This window comes from Cydia strobilella, chromosome 8 (genome assembly GCF_947568885.1).
Source record: "Cydia strobilella chromosome 8, ilCydStro3.1, whole genome shotgun sequence".
NCBI lineage: Eukaryota > Metazoa > Arthropoda > Insecta > Lepidoptera > Tortricidae > Cydia > Cydia strobilella.
Genome location: NC_086048.1, coordinates 1,595,187 through 1,620,412, shown reverse-complemented (window position 1 = coordinate 1,620,412; position 25,226 = coordinate 1,595,187). Strand labels below are relative to the sequence as shown.

Sequence of the window (25,226 nt, the reverse complement as noted above, 5' to 3'; positions counted from 1 at the left end):
TAGCTTTCCTTTTCTCGCCGACTCCCCATTGGCCCTCATCTCTTTCTTTAAGTACCTAAAGGCAGCACACCTGGTGACTATAATGGTGGTAAACAAAAGGGATGTTTAAAACCCTAGTTCCTGCTCAGATCAAGAACCAATTTAATATTCTAAATAAATCTTAATAAGGTTCAAGGAGCAATCTCCAATATATTTATTTTCCTATCCGTCTTTGAGGACTTGATGATGATTCTCAGTTTGATCCTTCCTTCCGTTCTGTTAGAACCGAATAGCGAAGTTCCAAGTAAACCGGCTAAGCCGCCTACATATGTTAGTTTTCTTGGCTATCCTAAAAATTTGTTTAAGCTGTGTCTTTCTCCGTCTTCAACTTTAGTATCTGTACAACTTTGGTTTTATTATTTGTCCAGTAAAAAATTATGAGTACTCAACACTATTTTCTAATTCTTAATATTTCGTTAGTCATACTCCTTAGTTTTGGCGTTTTCTACATTGATCCTCTTCAAGTGGCGATGCGTTCTCGATCAAACGTACATCAGCGTCCGTTTGACAACTTATAGACAGGACTTAAGTTATTCTAATCAGGTTTTTTTAGGTTTCAAGAATTATCCATCTACATCACAAGTGAGTACCTTTAACTATATATCGATATTATTTATTGTACCTCTACCATAGCCATATTTTGTACAACAACTTTTGTTGAATGAGTTTTTCTCAATCTTCCCTTAAAAATATGTACGGAGACTTTTTCTGACACTTGCCACAATATTTATATCCCTACAGTTATTAAACTTTACCTTTTCTTAGGCTGCCTTCTCATAGTGGTGGTCTTGCTTTTTCCTAAGTGGAAATGCAGCCCTAAATAAATAGTTCCCTTCATTGTGCTGTGTCCTTAATCAGTAAAATGGTCCTTTAACCCTTAATGGCATAATTGGACTCATCAGTGACGAACCAAACGAAGGATCGTACATGTGAGCTTTATTTGTGTGACGCCATTTTTGATGCTTTCTTCGTTAGACATAATGGGGGGTGAAGGCATGTCTTCAGAAATATGGTGTGAGTCGCGACCTGTCGCGCCTTCCCGTGGCGCGAGCAAGATGGCCATGGTCCTTCCTTCTATCTCTTTCTACCACACTGTTGTTGTATGACATGACACTGAGAATGTATCTCCAACTTAAACGCTACCGTTGAATTAGCAAGGTCTAGTGGGTAAACTGCAACTACAGAGCAATTGTCCCTATCCTCAACCTCTACTTTTAGGGTATTGGCATTTGCTAGTCGCACATTTCCCATCTGACCTTGTTATATAAGCTGTGATACCTATGATACATTTGCAGTGCCATAAAGAAACGAGGTAAAGTTGACCTTACACTGAAACACATATCTAACCTCACATTGGCTTATATACGTAACACAAAAAAGCTAAATTCACAGACACGAAGCGTAGCATCCCGTTGAAATTGTCTGTATTCAATGTTTCTGCTTTCCAACTGTTGATCTGCCTACATGATAATGAATCATTTAAAAACATTTAGAAGTTATAGACACAGGCAATTTCAAAGTAGAGAGGGCTAAGGTGAGCTAAGCCTCAGTTTCACACGCACCTCGCTTCATGCTTTATCCGCAATGTAATTATAAGATATGGCAACTTAAATGGTACAGTACCTATCCACCTATCTTTAAGTAATAACCCCAAACCTTTGTTACCCTTTGGTAGCGTAATCGGTTAAGTTGAATATGTACGGACGGATATCTCTATCCTGCGACCTGACTTTAATAGAACCAGCATTGAATTGTAAATGCTTGCTTGGTCATTCTCAAAAAATATGTCTGCGGTCTAATTGCCGCGAGCTATACAAAATGTATGAAAAGAGTCGTGGCAATTAGACGCAACCGCAGACATGTTCTCAGAGAATGACCCTGCTATCCCGTCACAAATATTCTGGTGAAACTGTTCGCACGAAGTCGCAAAGGCAAGAACACCAGGGGGAGCCATCAAAAACATGACATCTCATTTTTTCACGGGAAGGTAATAAATTATCGAAATTGGTGTATGAATTATGCCACATTATAGTTACGCTGCTATACGTATATAAGTACTGTTGCATGCTGGCGTTTGATTGCGATGCTCATGTCACACTGTTGACTACATGTTGTGTTCCACACCTCATAATGTATTTAGAATTATTGTGCTGTTCAAATTTTAAAAAAAAGGAAATAAGATTAAGAGAAGTTTCAGTGGCGTTGCATTTTATCCGTCATCACGGTTTACTTAAATCATAAATGAAACTAAGCTACCTACGTGTAGTGTTTGACGCATCGCCACAGGAACTTCTAGTTTAAAGCTGGAATAAGACTGCTCAAAAGCTGTTTACTCAATGTTTTTAATGTTCGAAGAAGTTGCAATACTTACGTTTAATTTACGGCCTTGATAAGAATGGGAATAATATATGTAGGTAACTGTTAACTGTAAGACACGTAATTGTTATATAATATACATTTTGATTTTACCTGCAAGTAAGAATTTTATCAAAGCTGTAAACACTATTTCCACTTTGATAGTCAAAAAATTATACTGTGTTATAACAAGCCGGGCTAGACAGTTTAAAAGTTTGAAGTTTGAAATGAAAATGTAATTAAATTCGTCCGCCTGTCCCTGATTACATTCAGATAACATTTATTTATGTAATTTAATTTTTAAGCGCACACTTCAAGACACTACATACTTCTTATATTTCAATATCAATCAGCATATTCATTGTCACAAATAAAAATCTTCAGAAGCTTCTCACTGTCTTTCGAAACCTTTGCTCAAGAATGTTTACAACAAACTTGGCTTTAACATTTTTATGTACACATTCAAGCTATGCATCAAACACAGCATCGCATAGCACGCATACTTCATAAATCGTATTTCAAAATCTGACTGTCACTTTTATGATCCAGGTTCCCGACGTCCAAGTATAAGTTCAGTACAAAGCAGTTCATCCTCTATAAGGAGCTACAGCGCTAGACGTTGGGAGAAGGAGCGAGAGCAGAAGGAGAGGCGACAGATGAGCATGCGTCTCGCTCAGTTGCACGACAAAATGAATGCGGGGAGAGAGATACCTAAACATGCGCCTACCCCATCTCCACGCTCTCCCAACAACTCCACGGATGGACTGCTGCCATCTGTATGTGAAATTAGAGAAGTATGAATGTTGTTCCTGGTCCTTCCGAGTGGTGTCAACTGTCTGTCAAATGATGTTTAGCTTTTGCAAACCGTTTTGAGTGACAACCAAAGACAATTTTGCTAAAGTTACCTCAGTTTGGCAGAACAAGTTGATATCATTTTGCCTATTGTTTGTAAATACATTTAAATGTTTGTGTTTGTCATGTGACCGCGTTGCCCCTATTCAAACTTCCTTATGAATTAATCAACAATGCACTGAAAAATCGATGAGTTTAAGTTCGCATAAATTTTGACGTGACTTCATTGAAATTACAAGTAACCATGAAGCAAAATTCAATACAATATTCAAATCCTGATAATATTTTTTTGGTTACTAATTATTGCCGCTAATTTCAATCATCATCATCATCATGTCAGCCGATAGACGTCCACTGCTGGACATAGGCCTCCCCCAAGGCTCGCCACTCCGACCGATCCTGTGCCGCTCGCAACCACCGAATTCCCGCGACCTTCACCAGGTCGTGCTCCATCTCGTTGGAGGCCTACCGGCAGTTCGTCTTCCGGTACGCGGACGCCACTCCAGAACCTTCCGGCCCCACCGGCCATCAGTTCTGCGAGCAATGTGCCCCGCCCACTGCCACTTAAGGTTTGCAATTCTGCGAGCTATGTCGGTAACCCTAGTTCTACTGCGGATATCATCATTTCTGACTCTATCACGCAGAGAAACCCCGAGCATAGCTCTCTCCATTGCCCTTTGCGTGACCTTGATCCTTCTTATTTCAATATTTTTGTTATAATGTTGTTAATCTATATTTCCAGTTATCAACAAACCCCGATCAACAAATGCAAGGTGTCGAGAACCCATGCTCCAGTTCGTCGCTTTACTGACAACAGCGTTCTAAATCGGTGCGTCGATCTCTCGACTCACTGTCGTCCGACGGGTCCCCAGCTTACGCCTGGATGTAACACTGGCTTAAAAATCGATACTGCCACTCAGTGAACGCGAGCGAAAGTGAAGACGTGTATGATTTTAGAACGCATCCAAATGGGATTTAAAATAGGCGCGATAGACCTTGAACGCAGTTTAGTATTTGAGAACGCACCCGAAAACGGAATATGAATTCCAAATTTGAATTAGGAATTGGTTTATACTGGCTGAAAAGACTGCTAGTGTTTGTTGGACCTTGAAAACTTGAAAACAGTGAATTAGAAAGACAAATTGAATTTGTAAGGTTTTGACATTTAAATGCTTGGCTTTTAGGCTAGGCTAGTTAGTGTTGCATATGTGATGCTACAAGGATGTGTTTTGTGTGTAAAATGTACGTCGACAGATATCTAAAATGTAATCAATATCACATATTAAAATTGCTATTACGATAATAGATTCAATTATACTCTTTTAAAGACGGGCGGAAAGTTTTGCGATTAATTATAAATCAGTTAATTTCCCTATGTACATGTTCGATGGCATTAGACATATTAACCTAAGTAGCCCATAAAGTAAAAAAAATTGAAAATAATGTACTGGCGCAATCGGTAGATTCTTTCTACTGGGCCATTTGTTTATAGGGTTAAGTTTATAATACCTTCCTGCCAACACTACAAAATGTATCATATTGATGGTGTCATAATAGCAATTTTAAACGAAGTATACCGCGTTTATTTGTAAGCCGATTAACGAAACCCAATATTTAAAGCCAGAATAAATATAAGGACGAATTTTGTTACAGATGTTTCTTTTCGAAAACGAGATGGTAACGCATATCATTTAAAAAAAGAATTTAATATGTAAATTCAGCATCACTAAACTTTAAACTATATCGTTAATTACATTGGCAACACCAACACCGCTTACCTCGTGTTTAAAAAGACCTTTTAATTAAATTCAGTATAGTATATCGTTATAAGACCACTCATAGACTCGGAAACTAAATAACTCATATTACTAATCGAAGTTTTAGAAATGTAACATCTGTAACTTTTTACAATAGTTGTTATACATAGGTATTTAAATCGAAAACTAGATAAATAACAAATCTGAATAGTTATCTTCTAAGTGCGATGGGGAACCTGGGGTACGTTGGACAGCTAGCTAAAAATTTATCTTATTTTTTATTTAACAAGGAATTGCAGTTATTGCTTAAATGGGTTAAAAAGTGTTGGCTATAATTTAAAAAAAATACCCATGGTTTTCGTCTATATATGGAATTGTTTAAAAGAACATCACTTTGTGTCGGTACGAGTACGAGACGAGTATTATCCATATTAAAATACACAGCAGAGGGATATTTTGAACTATATTTTTTCCAATACCATAAATTACTTGTTTGTTGTGTTGTAAAAAAATTCTCATGTTTTACATTACCCTTTGAGCGTAATGTTTTTTTTACAGTCAGTTCTCTATCGCACTAACTTTTGTCCATTCTAACTCAACATATTAATAATAGAACTTTTTCTAGACTTAACTAGCTAGACTCAATAGCACCATAGCTTGGATTTATCCAAATGCCTTACCTTCGCCCGCTCTTGCAAATATAATCTGGAAATTATACTTACTCCGTTATTAAAAAACTACATCAGGGTCATTCTCAAAAAATATGTCTGCGGTCTAATTGCCGCGACCAACAACATGTATGAAAAGAGTGGTGGCAATTAGATGCAACCGCAGACATATTCTCAAAGAATGACCCATCAAAGACGTTAACTTTGTAACTCCAATAAGACAAAAGAGATGGTTATGATTAAAGGGGTAAATTAAAAGGTTACGGTAAAATGGTCCTACTTTGCTCCCATGTAAGTTTAATTATGCTCCAATTGCTCTGTAGAATGATTTCACGTTTAATATGTGTTACCTATTCAAATATTATATTTCTATGTTATATTTATATAACCTGTAGGGATAAGATGGTCGGCTTTTTATCATCTATCATCATGCCTGTCACGTTTTAACAAGTATGTAAGTGCGAAACTACGCATGACATGACAAGTGATAAAAATGCGACCGTGATACCGCTGCTGAAGTTTAACGAAAATGAATAATATATGTGTACCTATTGAATTATTACGTTGCTTATTATCTCTTAACGTTGAACCAAAAAGTAGTAAAAAAACCAACCAACCAAACAACCAACAACCAAAAAGCCAACCAAAAAACCAAAAAGAAGTAGGACCATTTTACGGTATATTTTATTTTAAATATCTATCATAAATGAATGTAAGTATATATATATATATATATTGATTGTCAGATTGTTTTTATGTTTGTTAGGGCAGGTATAACGGCTCTAAATACCTATGACTTGGTAGTGTTTCCCTTTGCAACATTGTCAATTTTGTTTATGACATAGACACCCCTTCCCCTCTATACCTATAAAAAATAAGTGACCTAGAACCCTAAATCTAGCCTAGACCCCACGAATTTCGACAGTCATCGGCTTAACAAATCCAATGTCATGGCTTATGTCAAATCTTAATTTATAAATAGCTTTGCCTAAATATACGATAATTATAAGTAAATTAAAGGGCTTATTCTGAATGATAAAACATCGATTTCCTGGTGAAATTACTCAATGAGTTTTCACTTTTGCGCAAACAATCACTTCCGCGGAATTAATTTATATTCCTCATCGTACGAAAAAACCTAAAGTTAGCTTGAGATTATAAGACTAAAAACTACGGCAATTGAATGTGAATGGAACTATGTACCCAAAGACGATCATAACCCAAAACTAAAGCAAAGAAGATTCAAAACCCTTAAATCAGAGCAAAAAAGAATTAAATGGAATCATTCAGAGTTAAGCACCTTTGCGATTGGAAGAGTCCTAACACTAACCAATGAGCTTAAAAGACTGAATACGTGGCTATAAAGTACCAATAATTATAATAGATGCTGACAACGCCTCTGACCATCTTAAATCCCTCAGAAACTCGCATGCTTGTCTATGGAGCTGACCTCTTTGACAGGATTTTGTAATCAGGGGCCTATTCAAGATTACAATCATACATCGACAAATGCCAAGACGACACGTTTATCGAAAAAATCCAATCGAAAAATTAAAATGTATAAGGATGGCAGATGCTTACGAAATACCTCGGCCAGAATGTGCTCCTCGCGCTGCCGCAATGTTACTCGCTCGCGCCAAAAAACCGACAAAATAGGGAGCGGTGGGCGTAACGAGGAGCATGACGAGTAGCGTCGTCTCTAACGTCTCTGCCTACTTCCCTCGCTACTTCCCTCGCTACTTCCCGTGCCACTCGTTGAGTATGTGGCCGGGGTAAAAGGCCACATGATCACCATAAATAAATGTAAGTTTCCATTGGCGTTTTCTTTATACGACTGTCACTTTGTTAGACCCCTTAGTGTAGGTAGTTACGTACTACAGTTTTAATTAAAGATTTTTTAGGAGGTAAGGTGGTCTAGAGGCACAACGCTATCAATACAGCAAATGGCGGGAGGATTCTTCTGATCGTTTCAATGTAAACCTGGTTAAGGATCGCGCGTGAGCTCCGGAAATTTAAGGATTGATGAAAGATCAGTTTATTAAATAACAGTTTTACGATGGTGGTTAAAACATTTTTACGGAGCTGATGCGCGGAGTAGTCAACATGCCTAACTAGGAGAATGATTTGATGTCTCATTAAATATAACTTGGCGAAGTCGCGTCCGCGAGGCCCTTTTCTTTCAATGTGTATTCCCAAGGTAATAAAAGGGAAGGCTCCCGCGGGCCCTTAAGTGCAAGGCCGTGAGCGAGGGGCCGCTTCGCTTTGCCAACACCTATATAGCTACGCCACTAACTTGGACAGGATTTCAATCCAAAATGATTCTAAAAACTCGCCCCGTATTTTTCCGGACGCAAAGATGTCCATGAAACGTATTATTTGAGCATCTTTCTCAGATGTACACTCAGCTGCAAAAAATCATGGCCAATTATGAATGAATTAAGTTCATAATGAGTCCATGTAATTTAGCAGCTCGCTGTACAATGGGCGTTCTGCATTTTACAGAAAAATCGTTTAATTTCATGGTATATATTTAAATGGTCTGTCAAATCATTCCCATAAAATAACCTCATTTCAATCTATTCTATAGGATCAGACTGAGAACACATTACACGTTCAGTTCTCACTCTGGCAAACAGAATGGCATGAGGTGTTTGGTGTTTGTAAACAACACATGATTGTCCATTATACAATGGAATGATAACATCAACGCGTATGTATTTATGGAAAACCCGAGAATAACTCTTTAAACTACTGCCTTCAATATTATTAATCTGAACATTATCGTGGCAGCGTACAGGTAATTTCACAGAAACTGGCCAATTAAGGTACAAATAACTTTTAACTCATCATTTCAACTGATATTGGCTACTAAGGGGCCCACTGAATATCAATCCGCCGGACGATATCGGCCTGTCAGTTGTTCGGAACTGTCAGATTTTTGTTCTTACTGACAGGCCGATATCATCCGGCGGACTGATAGTTAGTGGACCCCTTTATATCGATTCTTGTTGCTGACACCAAAATGATACGAGATTACTGTTGTATATGACTTTCTTAAACGATCTAATATCCTTAACTCTTGATACCTTTTTTGGGCTTGTGCTATATTTATTGCTAAACGGTAACGTGGATTAAATTGGGTAACTGCATAAAAACAGTAGTAATTACTGTGTGTGTATTATAAGTTTGGGACGAATGTGAGAAAAAGATAAGGATATTTGTAAATATAATGGACTTTCATGAAACCAAATCTACATATGTTGAAATTATAATTACGGCAGAAGATATGCAACATAATACATTTATCACACACACATATATACTTTCGTTTTCCAAAAAAATATAAAAATAAGATATTAAAGACTGTGTTGAGATTTCGGAAAACATTACAAAAACAACGATAACGCCTAACAAATAAAATGAAAATAATATTGGTTACGTTTAATAAATTAAGACAGTCCCATAACCTTGTTTTGACGCTTATTAATGAAACCCAACCAGAAGGTAAAATGCCCTGTAGATGGACTTCTAGCTAGTTCATTATATCTGAACTAACAATAATAAAAGTGTAGTGTTTACCTAATAAATATCGAAACCTAGACTGTCTACATTGGTACCTAGATGATTGATTAATAAGAGCTATAGGTATTATTAGGCTTTTTCTTCAGGAAAACTTTGATTACTTTATACGTAGTGGAAACTCATAGCACAAGAAAACAAAAAAAAATCAGATCCATTTGCCGAGTGTTTTACCCTTTTGGCGTCCTTATCCTATTTCTTAAAATAAACTTTCCACACGTTTCTTATAATATTTATAAAATTGTCGGCTGCTAACTCCGCATTTATTTTTATATTAAATTATATGTTATATGACGCGGTCTTCCCAACCAATAATGTTATATGTCAATGTTCTTCACATTGATCTTATTTTAATTGATTCAATTGTGACAGCAAAATCTAGTACTTAGGTAACACAATGAAGTCAATTAAAACTATGTATAATCAATTTAACTTTTACCGCTCTGAACCCCCTAAATTTCCCCCTAAAATAAAATAAAGGCGGTTTTTATTTCAAACACAATTACAAATGAAATAATACTATGAAAACGGATTATATCGCTTATATTGAATTTATAATACATCCCGACGTTTCGAACCCTTTACAGCGTTCGTGGTCAACGGGTGACTGAGGAAAAATTACAAAGTGCAAAAATACCCAATACTAAAATAATGAACAATCATAGACTATAAACTTTAAGGCTGGTTGTACATGCAAAATCGGTTCATAAGGCTAGTTATACACTACAATTATTTTCAAGTAAAGATATATATATATATATACGCGATAAAAAAAAAACTACGCTGGCTCCAACCCTACACCACGGACCCGAGAAGATTTAATTCCCTCCTAAATTGTATCCCAATATGGGACCGGCAACAAACTCGGCGGGACACATCTTTTCAAAACATATTATATTCAGAATGTCCAACACGAAACGTCGGGATGTATTATAAATTCAATATACGCGATATCATCCGTTTTCATAGTTTTATTTCATGAGTAACTATCGCGGTAACCGAAGACAATATCACAATTACAAATTTCAACACACATAAGGTATTTATAAAAGTTTAAAATTTTTGCTATCTACGTCAAACGGTCTGAGAAAAACGCATTTAACCGATTTGTAAGATCCTTGCTCCGTGAACAAACTTTAAACTTGGAAATGTCACCCTTCTTATAGGTTTTTACTACTTCTTCTTCCTGCCTCTGTCCCAGTTCATCTGGGGTCGGGCCTCCTTGTGCATCGGCGCCAGGATATTCTATCCCGGGTTGTCACTGGTGCAAGCTTCTGTGGGCTTTCAAATCCTTTTCGACGGATTTCGACTTCTTGTAGGTTTTTACGATGTTGCAAATCTTCTGCATATATGTAAATTAAATTTATCTGTAAGTCGGTTTGCATGAAATGTGGCTTAAATAGGCCAGGCCTTATAGTTCAGGTACCCTGGACGTGCGAGCGAGGTAGATGTACCATGGACTCATTTTGTACTCGTTATTGTAATGTATATAGTTATTATATTTAAGGATAGGTATTATACAAATACAATAGGAAATTTAACTGGAGTTGAGATTCGATGGGGATTATTTTGTAAATTGTAATTCTGTTTATGTAATTACCTATTAAATTAATAATTAAAAACAAACCATAGGTGAATTGTGAGCACGATATCTCATAATATTGTTATGTACTTAAGTATAATTATTTGTTAAACAACTAATTATCTATAACTTGTGATTCTGTTACCGTTACCATTACGTTACAAACTTTGATTATTATAAGATTTAAGAACGAAAAACAAGTCCTAACTCTTCTAATATTTAAAAAATAAAAAACAAACGAAGTGGCATAAAATATCTATGGTTAATATTATTATTGTATAACAAAATGTATAATAGTTATTTGTTTTACAAGTGGGCAAAGTTGTTGTTTAACCGCTCGTGCTAATATTGATACTCGAGCAAGCGAAAGATTCCAAAATTGAGACACGAGCCTAGCGAGTGGTTCGAAAAATGGAATCTTGAGCGTTGCGAGGTGAAACACAAAAATTTTCACCACACCAACCCGAAGAAAATATGAACTGTAAGATATCAAACAAAATCAAAACAAATCAAATGAACTTCATTAAATATTTGCATCTGATTACTTTGCCTCACGTGTGGATAAAATACAACTTTCTTATCAGTTTTTGAACAATCAAGAGAGCCTTTGGGCATTTCTATTTAAAGTTGTATCAAAAATTTTGTGTTAGAATTGGGAATTTTTATATTATTTCTACTCAGAATGACGAGCTTTTTCCATTTTTATTGAGAAAAAAAGTGTCCCGATAATTTTCGGTCCGTTTGGTTACGGTTTTCTATACAACCTATGACCGTAACAAAACGGACAAAAAAAATTGTACCAAATTTTGAGCACTTTTTTTTCGTATTAGGATCAAAAGAGCTCGTGATAGTCGTGATTCTGAGTGGAAAAAATATAAAAATTCCAAAATATAAAATGCAAGTTTGGGTACAACTTTAAATAGAAAGGCTCCTCTACCAGCTGGTGAGGTAAAAAAAATATTTTTTATTATGTTAATATCCAGAGAGGACTACGATTTCACGGACAAGCGGTCGTCCACTTTCCTCTTTATTTTATTTTTTATTTTATTGGTATTAAGGATAACAACAGCCGTAACAGCAACAGATGCTTACATAAAACAAGGCCAATAACAGTCAATTCTTAAAGAGTTCATCATCATTTCACTCTTCAATCGCCTACTGCTGAGCAAAGATCGAGTAAGTAGGACTAGGTGCTTTGTTTTTTTTTTTTCGATATTATAAAATTCTCCACCGAATGTCATATCCAGCCAACGCTTGCTGAAAGTTTAATTTAATTAGTTAATTGACTAAAGAATCGATTTACATGTAATCGTGATATTTTGTAGGAACGTTCGAATGTCCCGTTGGTTTGTTATAGCACAAAATTATGTATAAATAAAATGTTTAAATTAATCATAATGTTTTATTATACTTTCGGATTTTCGTATTGTTCATTGTTAGCCTTTACTTTCCGTACTCGTACCTATATTAATAGTGGAACACCTATTTAGTCTAAAATATGTATACATTTCTTCACATTAATCCATTGCAATAAGGTGAAAAAATTTAAACGGTGTATTTATGAAATCGACTGTACACATTGATTTTTTTATGTGATAGCCAGCCAACGGTCAGACGAACCGCCCAATAGGAAGCGGTCATCGTCACCCAACAAACGGACAAAAATAGTAGAAACCTGGTACGTAACATTTTTACAAGCCAGCGTTCCAAAGATATATTTACACGACATTCTCAATGTATCAGAGGCGTGTATTAAAATATACTAGCTTTTGCCTTCGTCTTCGCGGCATTAGTAATTAGAATATTAAGTTTTATTATTGATTCCCCATCCAAACTTTTACCCCCCTTTTTACCCACTTAAGCGATGATTTCGGGGTTAAAAATTCTATATCTCTACCCGCATTTTTTTTTATTAAATAGAGCAACTATTTTTACAGGTAAATCCTAATACAAAATTCCCCTAAATGAACCTTATTACTACTTACTTAACTAAATTGTTTCAATTAGAATTTCAAACTATCTCCATACCAAATATCATTTAAATCGGTTCAGCGGTTATTGCTTTTCCATAAAAAAATCCATCCCCCTTTTCACCCCCATAAAGGATGATTTCGGGGATAAAAACTACCCTATGTCCTTCTCCGGGACTCAAACTATCTGTATACCTACCAAATTTCAACTAAATCGGTTCAGCGGTTTAAGCGTGAAGAGGTAACACTAACAGACAGAGAGACACACTTTCGCATTTATAATACTAGCTTTTGCCCGCGACTTTGTCTGCATGGAGTTGCTAATTTGGGTAGCTTATTTTTTATCCAAACTGCTTTTTATCGATTTCCCATACAAACTTCCCCCCCCCCTTTTTCACCCCTTAAAGAATGATTTCTGAGATAAAAACTACCCTATGTCCTTTCCCGGGACTCAAACTATCTCTACCAAATTTCAACTAAATCGGTTTAGCGGTTTAAGCGTGAAGAGGTAAAAGACAAACATACAGATACACTTTCGCATTTATAATATTAGTATTTGTATAGATTTTTGAATGTTGGCCTGAAAAGATGTTTGCGAACTAGACTGTACGTAAAGTTGACGAAATATAATTTGCACCGATTCGACATACCTACAAGTTGTTCGTGCTATTTCGTGCCATACCTATCGCCACTGTAATCCGATCGATGTCATACAATCGCATAATATCGCATCGCATATAACCTTATCCAAGGGCAGACAAGAAATACGGTACGATACAGAGCCCGATTCAAATATAACAACTGTTACGGTTTTGATCTTATTTTGATACGCAGTTGAAGATCGCTCACGCTAATTGGGTCATAAATGTCATAATTCTTTTCGTTGTTTTTTGTCCCCAAAAAAAGTGAAGCAGAGCTTTTTGTTTTTTTTTAATTTATTTTTTAATTTTTCTTAAGAGAATTATAAACTACAGCAGAAAGACATACAATAGCACTCAACTTTTTTATTTATTTGATAAAAGACAAAAGTAGAAGCGTGACAGAGTGGTCAGAAACAAGACAACGAATTCAAAGAATTTTGACCCAATAGGGTATTAGTCAAATCAGTTTATTTTTTAGAACTGTCAAAACGATATGGAATTTATATGAAACATTACACAGTGACGTCACGGTCAACTCACCTACTTTTTATATTTCTATCCGATTTATTAAATAGAATTTGTGTTTATAGATAACTGCTGTCTATGTTTTACTATATAATAATTATCTGGTGCTAATAATTAAGATGCACGCCATTCACAAAGACGATCATCAAGGCCGTATCAAAACCGTAACAAGTTAAATCTGAATCGTACCCCCGGTTAATGTGCTAACTAGAATATTCCTCAATTTATTTATAACCAGCCTCTTTCTAAACTAAACTGAAATAGATCGGGGCTCGTTCCAATTCAATTTTAATTTTTCCAGCTGTTTTCACGGTTAGGGAGCGTGTTTTCGTTAAAATTATACGATACGAAAATAAAGTGATACAATCAACGGCTTCGTGAGGTTATTCAACTGATATTCTAGATATTCCTTTTAGGTGCATCACTATGGTACTATACAGTGCAAAAATAAATCCAGCAGACCAAAATTATGTGTTTACCTACCTCTATAAGGTTCCCAAACTGTGTATCATTGCCAGGGGCGTCAAGTGGCCTTACTCTATGTATATTTATAATTATTCTAGAGGTCTCGAAATCTACGGATGTACAAGTGTTTCTAAATTTTGGAATAAGTAGGTTTAGGAAGAAGAAACAGTCGAGAACCGGAACGGGAGCCAAAACGCCAGTTTACACTTCCTATTTCCTATATATGCTGAATGTAAATGTGACGTTTTCAACCAAAAGGTACCACATTGTCGCTATTCGATAAGGTTTATTTCAAATTGAAGGTATATGGAAATAGCGCCTTATTGACAGCCGACAATAAATACCCTTTTGGTTGAGAATGGCACAAATAATACCTACCTACCTATTTCCGAGCAAAGAACATTGCTATATTGAGGCAAAGAATTCTTAATAAAAGGAGCTAGACCTTCAAGCTAAATAGGCCATTGTGTGAGGGGCACCTTGGATACATATGGCTGTCTAGTCCTTATTCAGTCGTGACCTTTTAGGGCCGAAGATAAGTAGGTAGGTAGTATAAAGGTCATACTAAACTAAGTAATGCCCACCTCAAGTAGTTTTATTTTATGGTGTCCAAAGATTGATATAACTCCGTAATAGATGGATACAGTCTAAGGAAAAAACGTGCCTCGAAAATCACGAAAATTTGATTCTCGATCAGATGGCGCCACTAGTTTTGGTCTACTCTCGTATTGAGGGCGTTGACTGTTTCGTTTGTTATTTATAATTTTAACGCATACCAGTGAAAGAACATGGGTCAAAATCATATAAAAATAATTAATGCAAATAAAAAAACATTTATCCATATTTAAATACATTTTAACGTATTTTTATAAATCTTCATTTTTAGTTTTAAAGTATGTCGATAGATGGCAGTGAATTTAAAGTGGTTACAAAATTTACTATGACAGTACCGCTCTATCTTATTATATCCTCATTGATTTTATGGTGTCAGACGGTACGGTATAGACGTCTTCATCGGCCCTAAGATATGACGAAATGCGTTAAAATTGGTTAAAAGCAGTAATCTCGAGAAAGAAATGAGAGTAAATGATGGAGTAATTTTTCTCAGGGCAGTCTTAACGCCAGGTAAAGGGGCCCACTGACTATCAGTCCGCCGGAAGATATCGGCCTGTCAGTTGTTCGGAACTTTCAAATTTTTGTTCTAACTGACAGGCCGATATCGACCGGCGGACTGATTGTCAGTGGGCCCATTTACACTTGCGTCTCTTTGAGCTTCTTAAGAAGCCCACTGACTATCAGTCCGCCGGACGATATCGGCCTGTCAGTTGTTCGGAACTGTCAAATTTTTGTTCTAACTGACAGGCCGATATCGTCCGGCGGACTGATAGTCACCCAGGTAGCAATATGACGTCATTTGACGTCATTTTGCTACCTGGGCAGTGGGCCCCTTTAGAACTGGCGATTTCTACGGCGGTTAGCGCTTCTGCTCAAGTTTGCTGATCCCTGCTCTAATTAAGAAATTAGTGTTCGGACGTCCGGATAATGACCCCTTTACGCAGTTGCGTAGCGTAAACCAATCTAGCCGTGGGCGAAAACCGGGGTCCCTTTGTTTGACATAATTATTGAAAGTCATGTGATGATTGTCATATTATCATTAGTCATAATTCTGAAACCGTTAACTTTTCAGGATTTTCTTCGGGTTATCCTATAGAAAGGTTAGGTTAGATTAGGTTAGGTTTGTTTTATGGCAATCCTGAAAAGTTCTACGTTACGCGTTTCTAAGAAAAACCAAATTATGACTAATGATAATATGACAATCGTCATTACAATATGACTCAATAATTGTCAAACAATAAAGACCCGCGAAAACCAAATTTGCAAGGCCCTTTTCAATGTATTTTCCCAAGGTAATAAAAAGGTTGGCTTTGCGAGGCCCCCCTAAGGGCGAGGCCGTGGGCGAAGGCCACGCCTAGCTACGCCACTGCCTATGCCTACGTGTCGGCTGCGATACAGCGCACGCCACCCAAATGATTCGATGCAGTCGCTACACCATTCTGAAACCATCTTTATTTTTATTTACCTGTATTTTTCGTTATTTCAGCTGACTGTACCTTTTCTAACCATGACTTATTTCTACGTCAAAATAAAATAACGAAATTGTTAGATAAAGTACCTATGTATTTTTCGATAATATTTAAGCAGACTATACCTTAGGATTCTAAACTTAGGTACAGTCGAGTTCATAAATATGTATGAGTAATTTTTTTTCACCTTATTGCAATGGATTAAGGTGAAGAAATGTACACATATTTATGAACTCGACTGTACATCTATCTTTCAAACATTTCAGCAAATAGGCCACAGGGGCACTTTTACATGTCAAATTTTACAAGCAATAAAATTAACCAAAAATTACACAACAATTACAAATATGGAATCAATGAAATATTAGATACTTCGTTTGAGATATATCCAGTCTTTACCTTTACAGATAAAATAAAGAGAAAGATAAGAACCACCCAAAGAGCCATGGAGAGGAGTATGCTCAACATAAAAAAGATACAAAAAATAAAGAGTACATCTATAAGAGAAAAAACAAAGTTACAAGACGCGCTAACTCAAGCCCTCAAATTAAAATGGCGGTGGGCAGGACACATCGCACGGTACAAAGACCATAGATGGACAATATTGGCAACGAAATGGAAAGGCCCTATTGGCAAAAGGAAAGTAGGAAAGCCATATAAACGATGGCTGGACGACATAAAAGAAACTGCAGGGAAAGACTGGCTAAACAAAGCGGAAGACAGGCAGAAATGGAGAAATTTGGAGGAGGCCTACACCCAAAGAGGGGTCCAAATTAAATAAATAGATAGTAAATAGAATACATAAACCTAACACTAACTACTAACTATAAGAAACTTACTAACCAATACGCTAAAACTTCTAATGTAAAATAATTGTAATTTGGAAATAAGGCTTTTTTATTTATTTTTATTTTATATCCAGTCTAAATGCAGAATTACACAAAAAAACTATGTATAATAAAAAAATATACAAACAACAGACAAGTACTAAAATTGTTTAGAGATTGTTTACTCAGGTTTATGTTCGATACTTACGTGCGAAAACCTGATAAGATAGTAGTAATTTCATACATTTTATCGCTTCGTGACCAGAGTCAGGTCAAAGTCCTTACAAATTGTACGACCTATTATGATCTTGGATCTTGATAAACCGGTCTTAAAAGTAACAAGGTTTCGTTATCGTGAAGAACGGGTAGGTATTTAGAAAAATCATACGGATATTATCATTAGGTATTGCAAATACTGCATAGAAAATACTGTGCCCTAGCTAGCCATTGGACAAAGCCGAAATGTACATGCAAGGGTATGGAACCAGTATAAGAGTACAAAGTAGGTATCATAACAACCGGTGTAGCGGTTACGAAGAAATTAACAAAAATATTACGATTTTTTACTTCGGAGCAGCCTGTATGTGTTAGTAGCTCCTAAGGTAATACATCCACATAGAATCCTACCTTCCCTAACCCTATGAAACCTTCGACCTTTTTGATTCTTTTTTTATGTTAAGACAATGTCAGTAATTTTGTTTTAATTAGAAAAATATTAACGTTAGGGGCACTCGTGAGAGTAACCCAGGCCACGTGGGATATCACAAGGCCTAACCATGAAGTTATACCCTGGCCTAACCAGATCGAAGATTTTCAATTCAATTCAATTCATTCATTTTGTTTGTTTTAGTTTGGCCAACAATTTGTCACTAGAACAGAAGAAAACAAAACAACTGCAATATTACTCTGATTTGGTATGGAACAAATTGCTGGCAAGATAGGTATTAGGTATTGGAATAAATAGAAACTAAACAAAAATATATGTTTTCAATTGTTTAATCGACTTCAATTAGCACGGATCGTAACGCGTATGGAATGTTTAGTCGACCTCCTCGATGGTGGGGCCGGCGCCTCCGGGGGCAGCTCCGCCGGCTCCCGGGGCTCCACCAGGGAACCCAGGCATGCCGCCAGGCATACCGCCAGGAGCACCACCGGCACCCTGGTACAGCTTGGTGATGATTGGGTTGCACACACCCTCAAGCTCCTTCTGCTTGTGCTCGTACTCCTCCTTGTCAGCGAGCTGGTTGGAGTCCAGCCATTTGATGGTGTCATTGCATTTGTCGAGGATGATCTGCTTGTCGGAGTCAGCCAGCTTTTCCTTGAGCTTCTCATCCTCCATGGTGGATTTCATGTTGAAGCAGTAGGACTCCAGGGCGTTCTTGGCCTGGATGGTCTCCTTCTGCTTGTCGTCCTCGGTGCGGTAGCGTTCAGCCTCGTTGACCATGCGCTCGATCTCCTCCTTGGACAGACGGCCCTTGTCGTTGGTGATGGTGATCTTGTTCTCCTTGTTGGTGGACTTCTCGATGGCGGACACGTTGAGGATGCCGTTGGCGTCGATGTCGAAGGTAACCTCGATTTGAGGAACGCCGCGGGGCGCGGGAGGAATGCCGGTGAGCTCGAACTTTCCGAGCAGGTTGTTGTCCTTGGTCATGGCACGCTCACCCTCGAATACTTGGATGAGCACACCGGGCTGGTTGTCAGAGTAGGTGGTGAAGGTCTGGGTCTGCTTAGTGGGGATGGTGGTGTTGCGCTTGATGAGGGTGGTCATGACGCCTCCGGCGGTCTCGATACCGAGCGACAGCGGGGTGACATCGAGCAGCAGCAGGTCCTGCACCTCCTCAGATTTGTCTCCATGGAGGATGGCGGCCTGGACGGCGGCCCCGTAGGCCACGGCCTCATCGGGGTTGATGGACTTGTTGAGCTCCTTGCCGTTGAAGAAGTCCTGAAGCAGCTTCTGGACCTTGGGGATACGAGTGGAGCCTCCCACCAGGACAATGTCGTGGATTTGGGACTTGTCCATCTTGGCGTCGCGCAGAGACTTCTCTACAGGCTCCATGGTGGAACGGAACAGGTCCGCGTTCAGCTCCTCGAAGCGAGCGCGGGTGATTGAGGTGTAGAAATCGATACCCTCAAAGAGAGAGTCGATTTCGATGCTAGCTTGGGTGGAGGAAGAGAGGGTTCGCTTCGCGCGCTCGCAGGCGGTGCGCAGACGACGGAGCGCCCTCTTGTTGGTGGTTAGGTCCTTCTTGTACTTCCTCTTGAACTCCTGTACGAAGTGGGTGACCATGCGGTTGTCAAAGTCCTCTCCACCCAAGTGAGTGTCTCCTGCGGTGGACTTCACTTCAAAGATACCATCCTCAATGGTCAGGATGGACACGTCGAAGGTGCCGCCGCCCAGGTCGAAAATAAGGACGTTGCGTTCGCCACCGCCCTTCTTGTCTAATCCGTACGCAATCGCAGCAGCAGTCGGTTCGTTGATGATTCGGAGTACGTTCAGGCCAGAGATGGTACCCGCATCTTTTGTGGCCTGTCTTTGTGAGTCGTTAAAGTACGCCGGAACCGTGATTACTGCATTCTGCACAGTTTTGCCAAGGTATGCCTCGGCTGTTTCCTTCATCTTGGTGAGCACCATCGAGCTCACCTCCTCGGGGAAGAAGGTCTTGTTTTCACCCTTGTAGGCGACTTGAATCTTTGGCTTGCCACCATCACTGACAACGTCGAAGGGCCAGTGCTTCATATCGGCTTGTACTGTGGCATCTTCGAACTTGCGGCCAATGAGTCGTTTGGCATCTGTAACAAGCAAAATGCAAAATTTAGTCTATGCACATTTCCAATAACTTTAAAAAGTAGTTTTTGATATCCTCAGATTATTTTTATCATTCAATATGTTCAGAGACTCTAGTCTAGTATATTGGGTATCATCATGAAAGTAAAATTAATTCCGATTTTTTTTAAGTATCATTACGACTGCTATGAACCTGGATTTCAATACAAATTGTGTTTCAATTTGATAAATAACAGGAAACATACAATAAACGCCTCAAATATTCTATCAATTTAACTAAATAATTGCATCATCTTCCACTTAGTCATCATACACACACCAGATTTGGTTCAACTGTGAGTCATATCCAGTGCCAAATTATACTGGAAATTTCTTATAATTTAATTATGATAACTAATTCTAAATGAAATCCACCTACATACAGCTTTAAACTGAAAATGTAGGTTGCCGCAAGCCATTGTACTTTGTTAGAGTGGGTTGGTAACCTTCGGTAACTGTACTTTCCCATGGATTCATGATTCATCTACAAACTATGTAGGTAAATTACCATTTTTTACAATTTTCAGTCGCTAGTCAGAGATAAATGTAGGTAAGAGGCTTGTGGTTAGACTGATAGGCATTATCATTTATCAAAATATCCAAAATGGCGGCCAAACACGCGGGAACAACGTGAGGCCCTTTTTTAGACCTTCGTCCTAGATTCTCTGTATCTAGGTCATACAGAGAATCTAGCCTGCAGTGCAGTGTTCTAGGCTAGATATCAATTTACTTTACTACAAGCTGCATGGAAACCAGTTTATATCAGTTGTAGTTATAGCAGTTTTATGAGAATAGCTCAAAAGATTAGTTAATTTTAGTACACGAATCATTGGGCTTTAACAGAGTAGAATTTAGGGAAAGTATTGGAGCTTATGGAGGTTATGAAAAATCCGTTAAATCTAACCTTAAAAAAGTTCAACTTACCGAAAATAGTGTTGTTAGGGTTCATCGCCACCTGGTTCTTGGCGGCATCTCCGATGAGACGCTCGGTGTCTGTGAAGGCGACGTACGAGGGCGTAGTCCTGTTGCCCTGGTCGTTGGCGATGATTTCCACCTTTCCATGTTGGAACACACCCACGCAGGAGTATGTGGTGCCCAAATCGATTCCTACCGCTGGTGCCTTGGCCGCCATCTAGAACAAAAAAAAGTTAAATTTAATACCTATGATGCACTGGTGGTAATAAAATTATAGTAAAAAAAAAACCCCACGCGCCGCCACAAGCCGACCGGAAAATCGATCGAATGTTCTCGAATGCTTCGCGTGGAAACTTCACCTTTGTTCAGTTTCTAGTTTCCACGGCCAGATAACGCAAATATAATTAGTAATTTTATTTAAGGACTTCCAGTTAACGTGAGGTCAAAGACCACGTGCTATGTAAATTGCAGATGGCGTACCGGATGACAAAGGAATGAAGGGAATAGTGGATAAAATGGTACGAAAATTCTTAGAAATATAGATGAAACTACATTAATCAATGGGAAATTGCATAGCGACTTCTTATCATAAGATAAGGTCATGCATGACTCAAAGAGGGCCGGCGGAGTAAAAATCATGAGGAAGTTACCAATAACCAAGTTAAATTTTCACAAATACAACATTTTACTTATTCATAATGAAATAAACACAAAATAGTAAAGAATAATACTCACTTTGTATAAATTTAACTATAACTTCAGTCGTAGACTTAACTAGTAGATGAACAGCTTAGCAAACGTGCGCGATTGACGGTTTCTTTTCTTGAAATAAAATGGCGGGGATCACGCTCAATACATTTATATGCGTGCGCCACTCCACTCGACGTCACTGGGATGTTCTGGAATGTTCCTTTCTACGAACCAATAGGATTAATTCCCTCCTGACGCACTGCTGCCTGATTGGTTAAAATTTTACGTCAGTAGAAAATTTGCCGCATGGCGGCATCATGAATAGTGATGTATCGTCTTAAAATTGTTTATTATCGACATTTTTTTTTCTATTTAATACCAGCCAGTCACATCATTTTTTATATGTATACACGGTGTTTCCTATAACAGGAGCAATAAATTAAACTGGAGGCTGGACGCCTCAAACTGACCAACATTTGTTCAGCAACATTTTAAAATTATGAAAGTTGTAGATTATATCTTTTTCATACTAATTAAATATTATTTTCAATGTACGCTGCCATCTGTGTGTTTGCTTGCCACCCTTTAAACATAACAAATTCTGCAATACATTCTTCTTACACTTAACCTTAAAGTGTAATGAAAATCAAAACATTATTTATTTTTAAAAGTTGCTGAACAAATTGTTTAGTCTGTAATGATTTTTGTAATAATGGGTCAGTAAATCTAAAATATGATATATGAGCAACCTAAAGGTCCCTCCACACGCGTGCGCGAATCGCGGCGCAAAGCTGCGAACGTGAGTGTGAGTGTGAAGTCTATTTCGCTAATCAGTGAAATCGACTCCGCGCCGCGTAGTCTGGAGCGAGCTTAAAGTGTAACCGAGCGCATGTGGCCTAGTTTTTGTATAAATAATAGATTGACTCATTTCAAACATAAACAGAGAGAATCATACTATCTTTGTCTTACGCACACAGCACACACACACACACACACACACACACACACACACACACACACACACACACACACACACACACACACACACACACACACACACACACACACACACACACACACACACACACACACACACACACACACACACACACACACACACACACACACACACACACACACAGTACTATGTATATCAAGGACAGGACATTCTTAAGGGGGCCACTGACTATCAGTTCGCCGGACGATACAGGCCTGTCAGTTAGAACAAAAATTTGACAGTTCCGAACAACTGACAGGCCGATATCGTCCGGCGGACTGATAGTCAGTGGGCCCCTTTACACAGATTGACTAAGTCCCACGGTAAGCCCAAGGAGGCTTGTGTTATGGGTACTCAGACAACGATATCTATAATTAAATACATAGAAAACACCCATGACTTAGGAACAAATATCTGTTCTCATCAAACAAATAAATGCCATATTAAATATATTAATAACGGGTCACTCACGTGTTTTAAGTCGAAAACGCTCGACATATTTCACTCCGTACCGAGGAGCGTCATCAGGAGCTTGCGTCGACGGTGACGGACCGGCGCAGACTGCGGGCCGCAGCCCTCCGCACCCGATGACTCGGCGTAAAACACGTGAGTGACCCGTTATTAATATATTTAATATGTCTGTGTCTCACGGATGTTTTGTTAAATAAATGCCCTTACCGGGATTCGAACCCAGGACCATCGGCTTAACAGGCAGAGTCACTACCTACTAGGCCAGACCGGTCGTCGAATAATGAACTAAATTTGTAGTTATCGACTCGATGACTTCTTGTATTGTATGTTTACATCACTAGTCCAATACAAATGTTCTCGACCTTTTGACACAACGAACATTCTACTCCACTCCACCCTCTTCTCCACTTTCACACGTCTGGAAAAATGTTGCCAGTTTATAATGTTTCCCATAATTCAAGGAAAATATGGGTAATAACGAAAAAAGGTAAATATATGCATATGTATTATTAATACATATACCTATACATTCATGGTATCAAACTTCGATAATTTTTATACTACATCGTTGTGCTCAAGGGAATTCTAGGGCCGGTCCATGATAAACCCGACAAGACAACTACGTGACGTGAGTCAAGTGAGTGAACAGAATGACAAAATACATAGTAGAACAGGTAGACAAGTAGAACAGGAAGTAATAATTAGGTAAGCTTATACGCGCATTCATCGGGCGCTTCAATAGAACGTGTAGGTACCTATTGATTAGATATTTACGGCCGGCGCTGTAACACAGATTGGCCGTTGCAGCAGTCCCTTGCCGATTGGGGTGAGCTGTCAGACAGTAATCATAATAATAGGATTTTAAAGGATTTGAGTATGGACGGTATCGAAAGGACGACAATCTCCTATGGCAGAACTGTTGCAAAAGTGACCAGCTTTCAGCTGTAAATAATAAATAGTTCCTAATCTCTCCGGTGGCGCTAGGTAGGTTCTTAGTCTAACCCGTTCGTATAAAAATACCGCAAATCGATGTACAGGTTAGCCGTTTGGCACACACATACTAGAGGCCAAAACAAAATTTTTGACCCGCAGTTCCTAAAAAAATTTCGCTGCGGGGGGGTGGTAAAACATTTTTTTTTTCAAAACCTATGGTATGTGGTGTCATACGAAAGGGCTTTTTGAGGCGATTCTAAAAATATATCACATCATTACATTTCGGGCATTTTTTTAAATTAAAACAAAAATAATTTTCGAAGCATACCAAGTTTGGGCTCCTCCAGACACGATATGGCTGATTTTTTTTGTACAATATACCACAAATGATACGTGATATCCTCATGTCTAACTCCAAGAAAGCAATTTTGAATCAAGATATTACTTATTATTTATGGTATATTGTACAAAAAAAAAAATCAGTAAGGGTAAGGTACATATATCGTATCTGAAGGATACAATCTTGATATTTTGTGTCAAAAACAAAACAAACTATACCAACCGATGAAAAGGCGCAGTTAAAGGGTTAAAGAGGTATTTCCCGTTCGATATATGGATGTTACGTATCATTTTATGATTAATATGTACCGTATCTGCAGTACAGTTCCATAAGTCTAGTGAAATAGGTATTGAAGTAGAACTGTGTCACTTTGTAAAATTGAAAAATTAAAAAAAAATTGTAAATTATATTATTTTTAAAATTGCTTTCTTGGGGTTCGATATCAAGATATTACGTATCATTTGTGGTATATTGTACAGAAAAAATTAGGAAGGTATATCGTAGCTGGAGGATACAACCTTGATATTTTGTGTCAATAACTAAACAAATTATACCAACTGATGAAAAGGCGTAGTTAAAGGGTTAAAGAGGTATTTTCCGTTGGATATATTATTTGTTTTGTTTATTTGTTTATTATTATACATATCAGCACTTACAGATAAACCTTACGTGCTAATAGTGTTGTTAGTAATAATTTAATGTGATTATACAC

General features: G+C 37.9%; 3 protein-coding genes across 3 annotated transcripts in view; 2 read left to right on the top strand and 1 right to left on the bottom strand.

The window, feature by feature from the left end:
• LOC134743375 (uncharacterized) overlaps window positions 1–1,549 on the top strand; it is a 548,210-nt gene extending 546,661 nt beyond the window's left edge. The window contains exon 26 of the mRNA XM_063676766.1: window positions 1,536–1,549. The gene's annotated coding sequence lies outside the window, so the exon portion shown is untranslated. The remainder of the gene's footprint in view (window positions 1–1,535) is intronic.
• LOC134743479 (uncharacterized) overlaps window positions 1–5,880 on the top strand; it is a 64,084-nt gene extending 58,204 nt beyond the window's left edge. Inside the window, exons 7-8 of the mRNA XM_063676927.1 lie at window positions 2,944–3,188; window positions 3,989–5,880. Coding sequence (XP_063532997.1) covers window positions 2,944–3,188; window positions 3,989–4,057 — 314 coding nt within the window. The 3' untranslated portion in view covers window positions 4,058–5,880. The remainder of the gene's footprint in view (window positions 1–2,943; window positions 3,189–3,988) is intronic.
• Window positions 5,881–18,324: 12,444 nt separating this feature from the next.
• Window positions 18,325–21,936, bottom strand: LOC134743461 (heat shock 70 kDa protein cognate 4). Its single transcript, XM_063676897.1, has 3 exons — window positions 21,819–21,936; window positions 21,093–21,300; window positions 18,325–20,134 (listed from the first exon to the last, which is right to left on the bottom strand). Exons 2-3 carry the CDS (start codon window positions 21,298–21,300, stop codon window positions 18,384–18,386), a joined length of 1,959 nt encoding a protein of 652 aa, XP_063532967.1. The 5' UTR covers window positions 21,819–21,936; the 3' UTR covers window positions 18,325–18,383.
• Between the last annotated feature and the right edge of the window lie 3,290 nt (window positions 21,937–25,226).

Bases quoted from the DNA above. Each gene is read 5' to 3' on its own strand.
- LOC134743461 (XM_063676897.1), bottom strand. From the start codon at position 21,300: ATGGCGGCCAAGGCACCAGCGGTAGGAATCGATTTGGGCACCACATAC. The intron at 20,135-21,092 runs GTAAGTTGAACT...TGCTTGTTACAG, and splicing joins CCCTAACAACACTATTTTCG to ATGCCAAACGACTCATTGGC.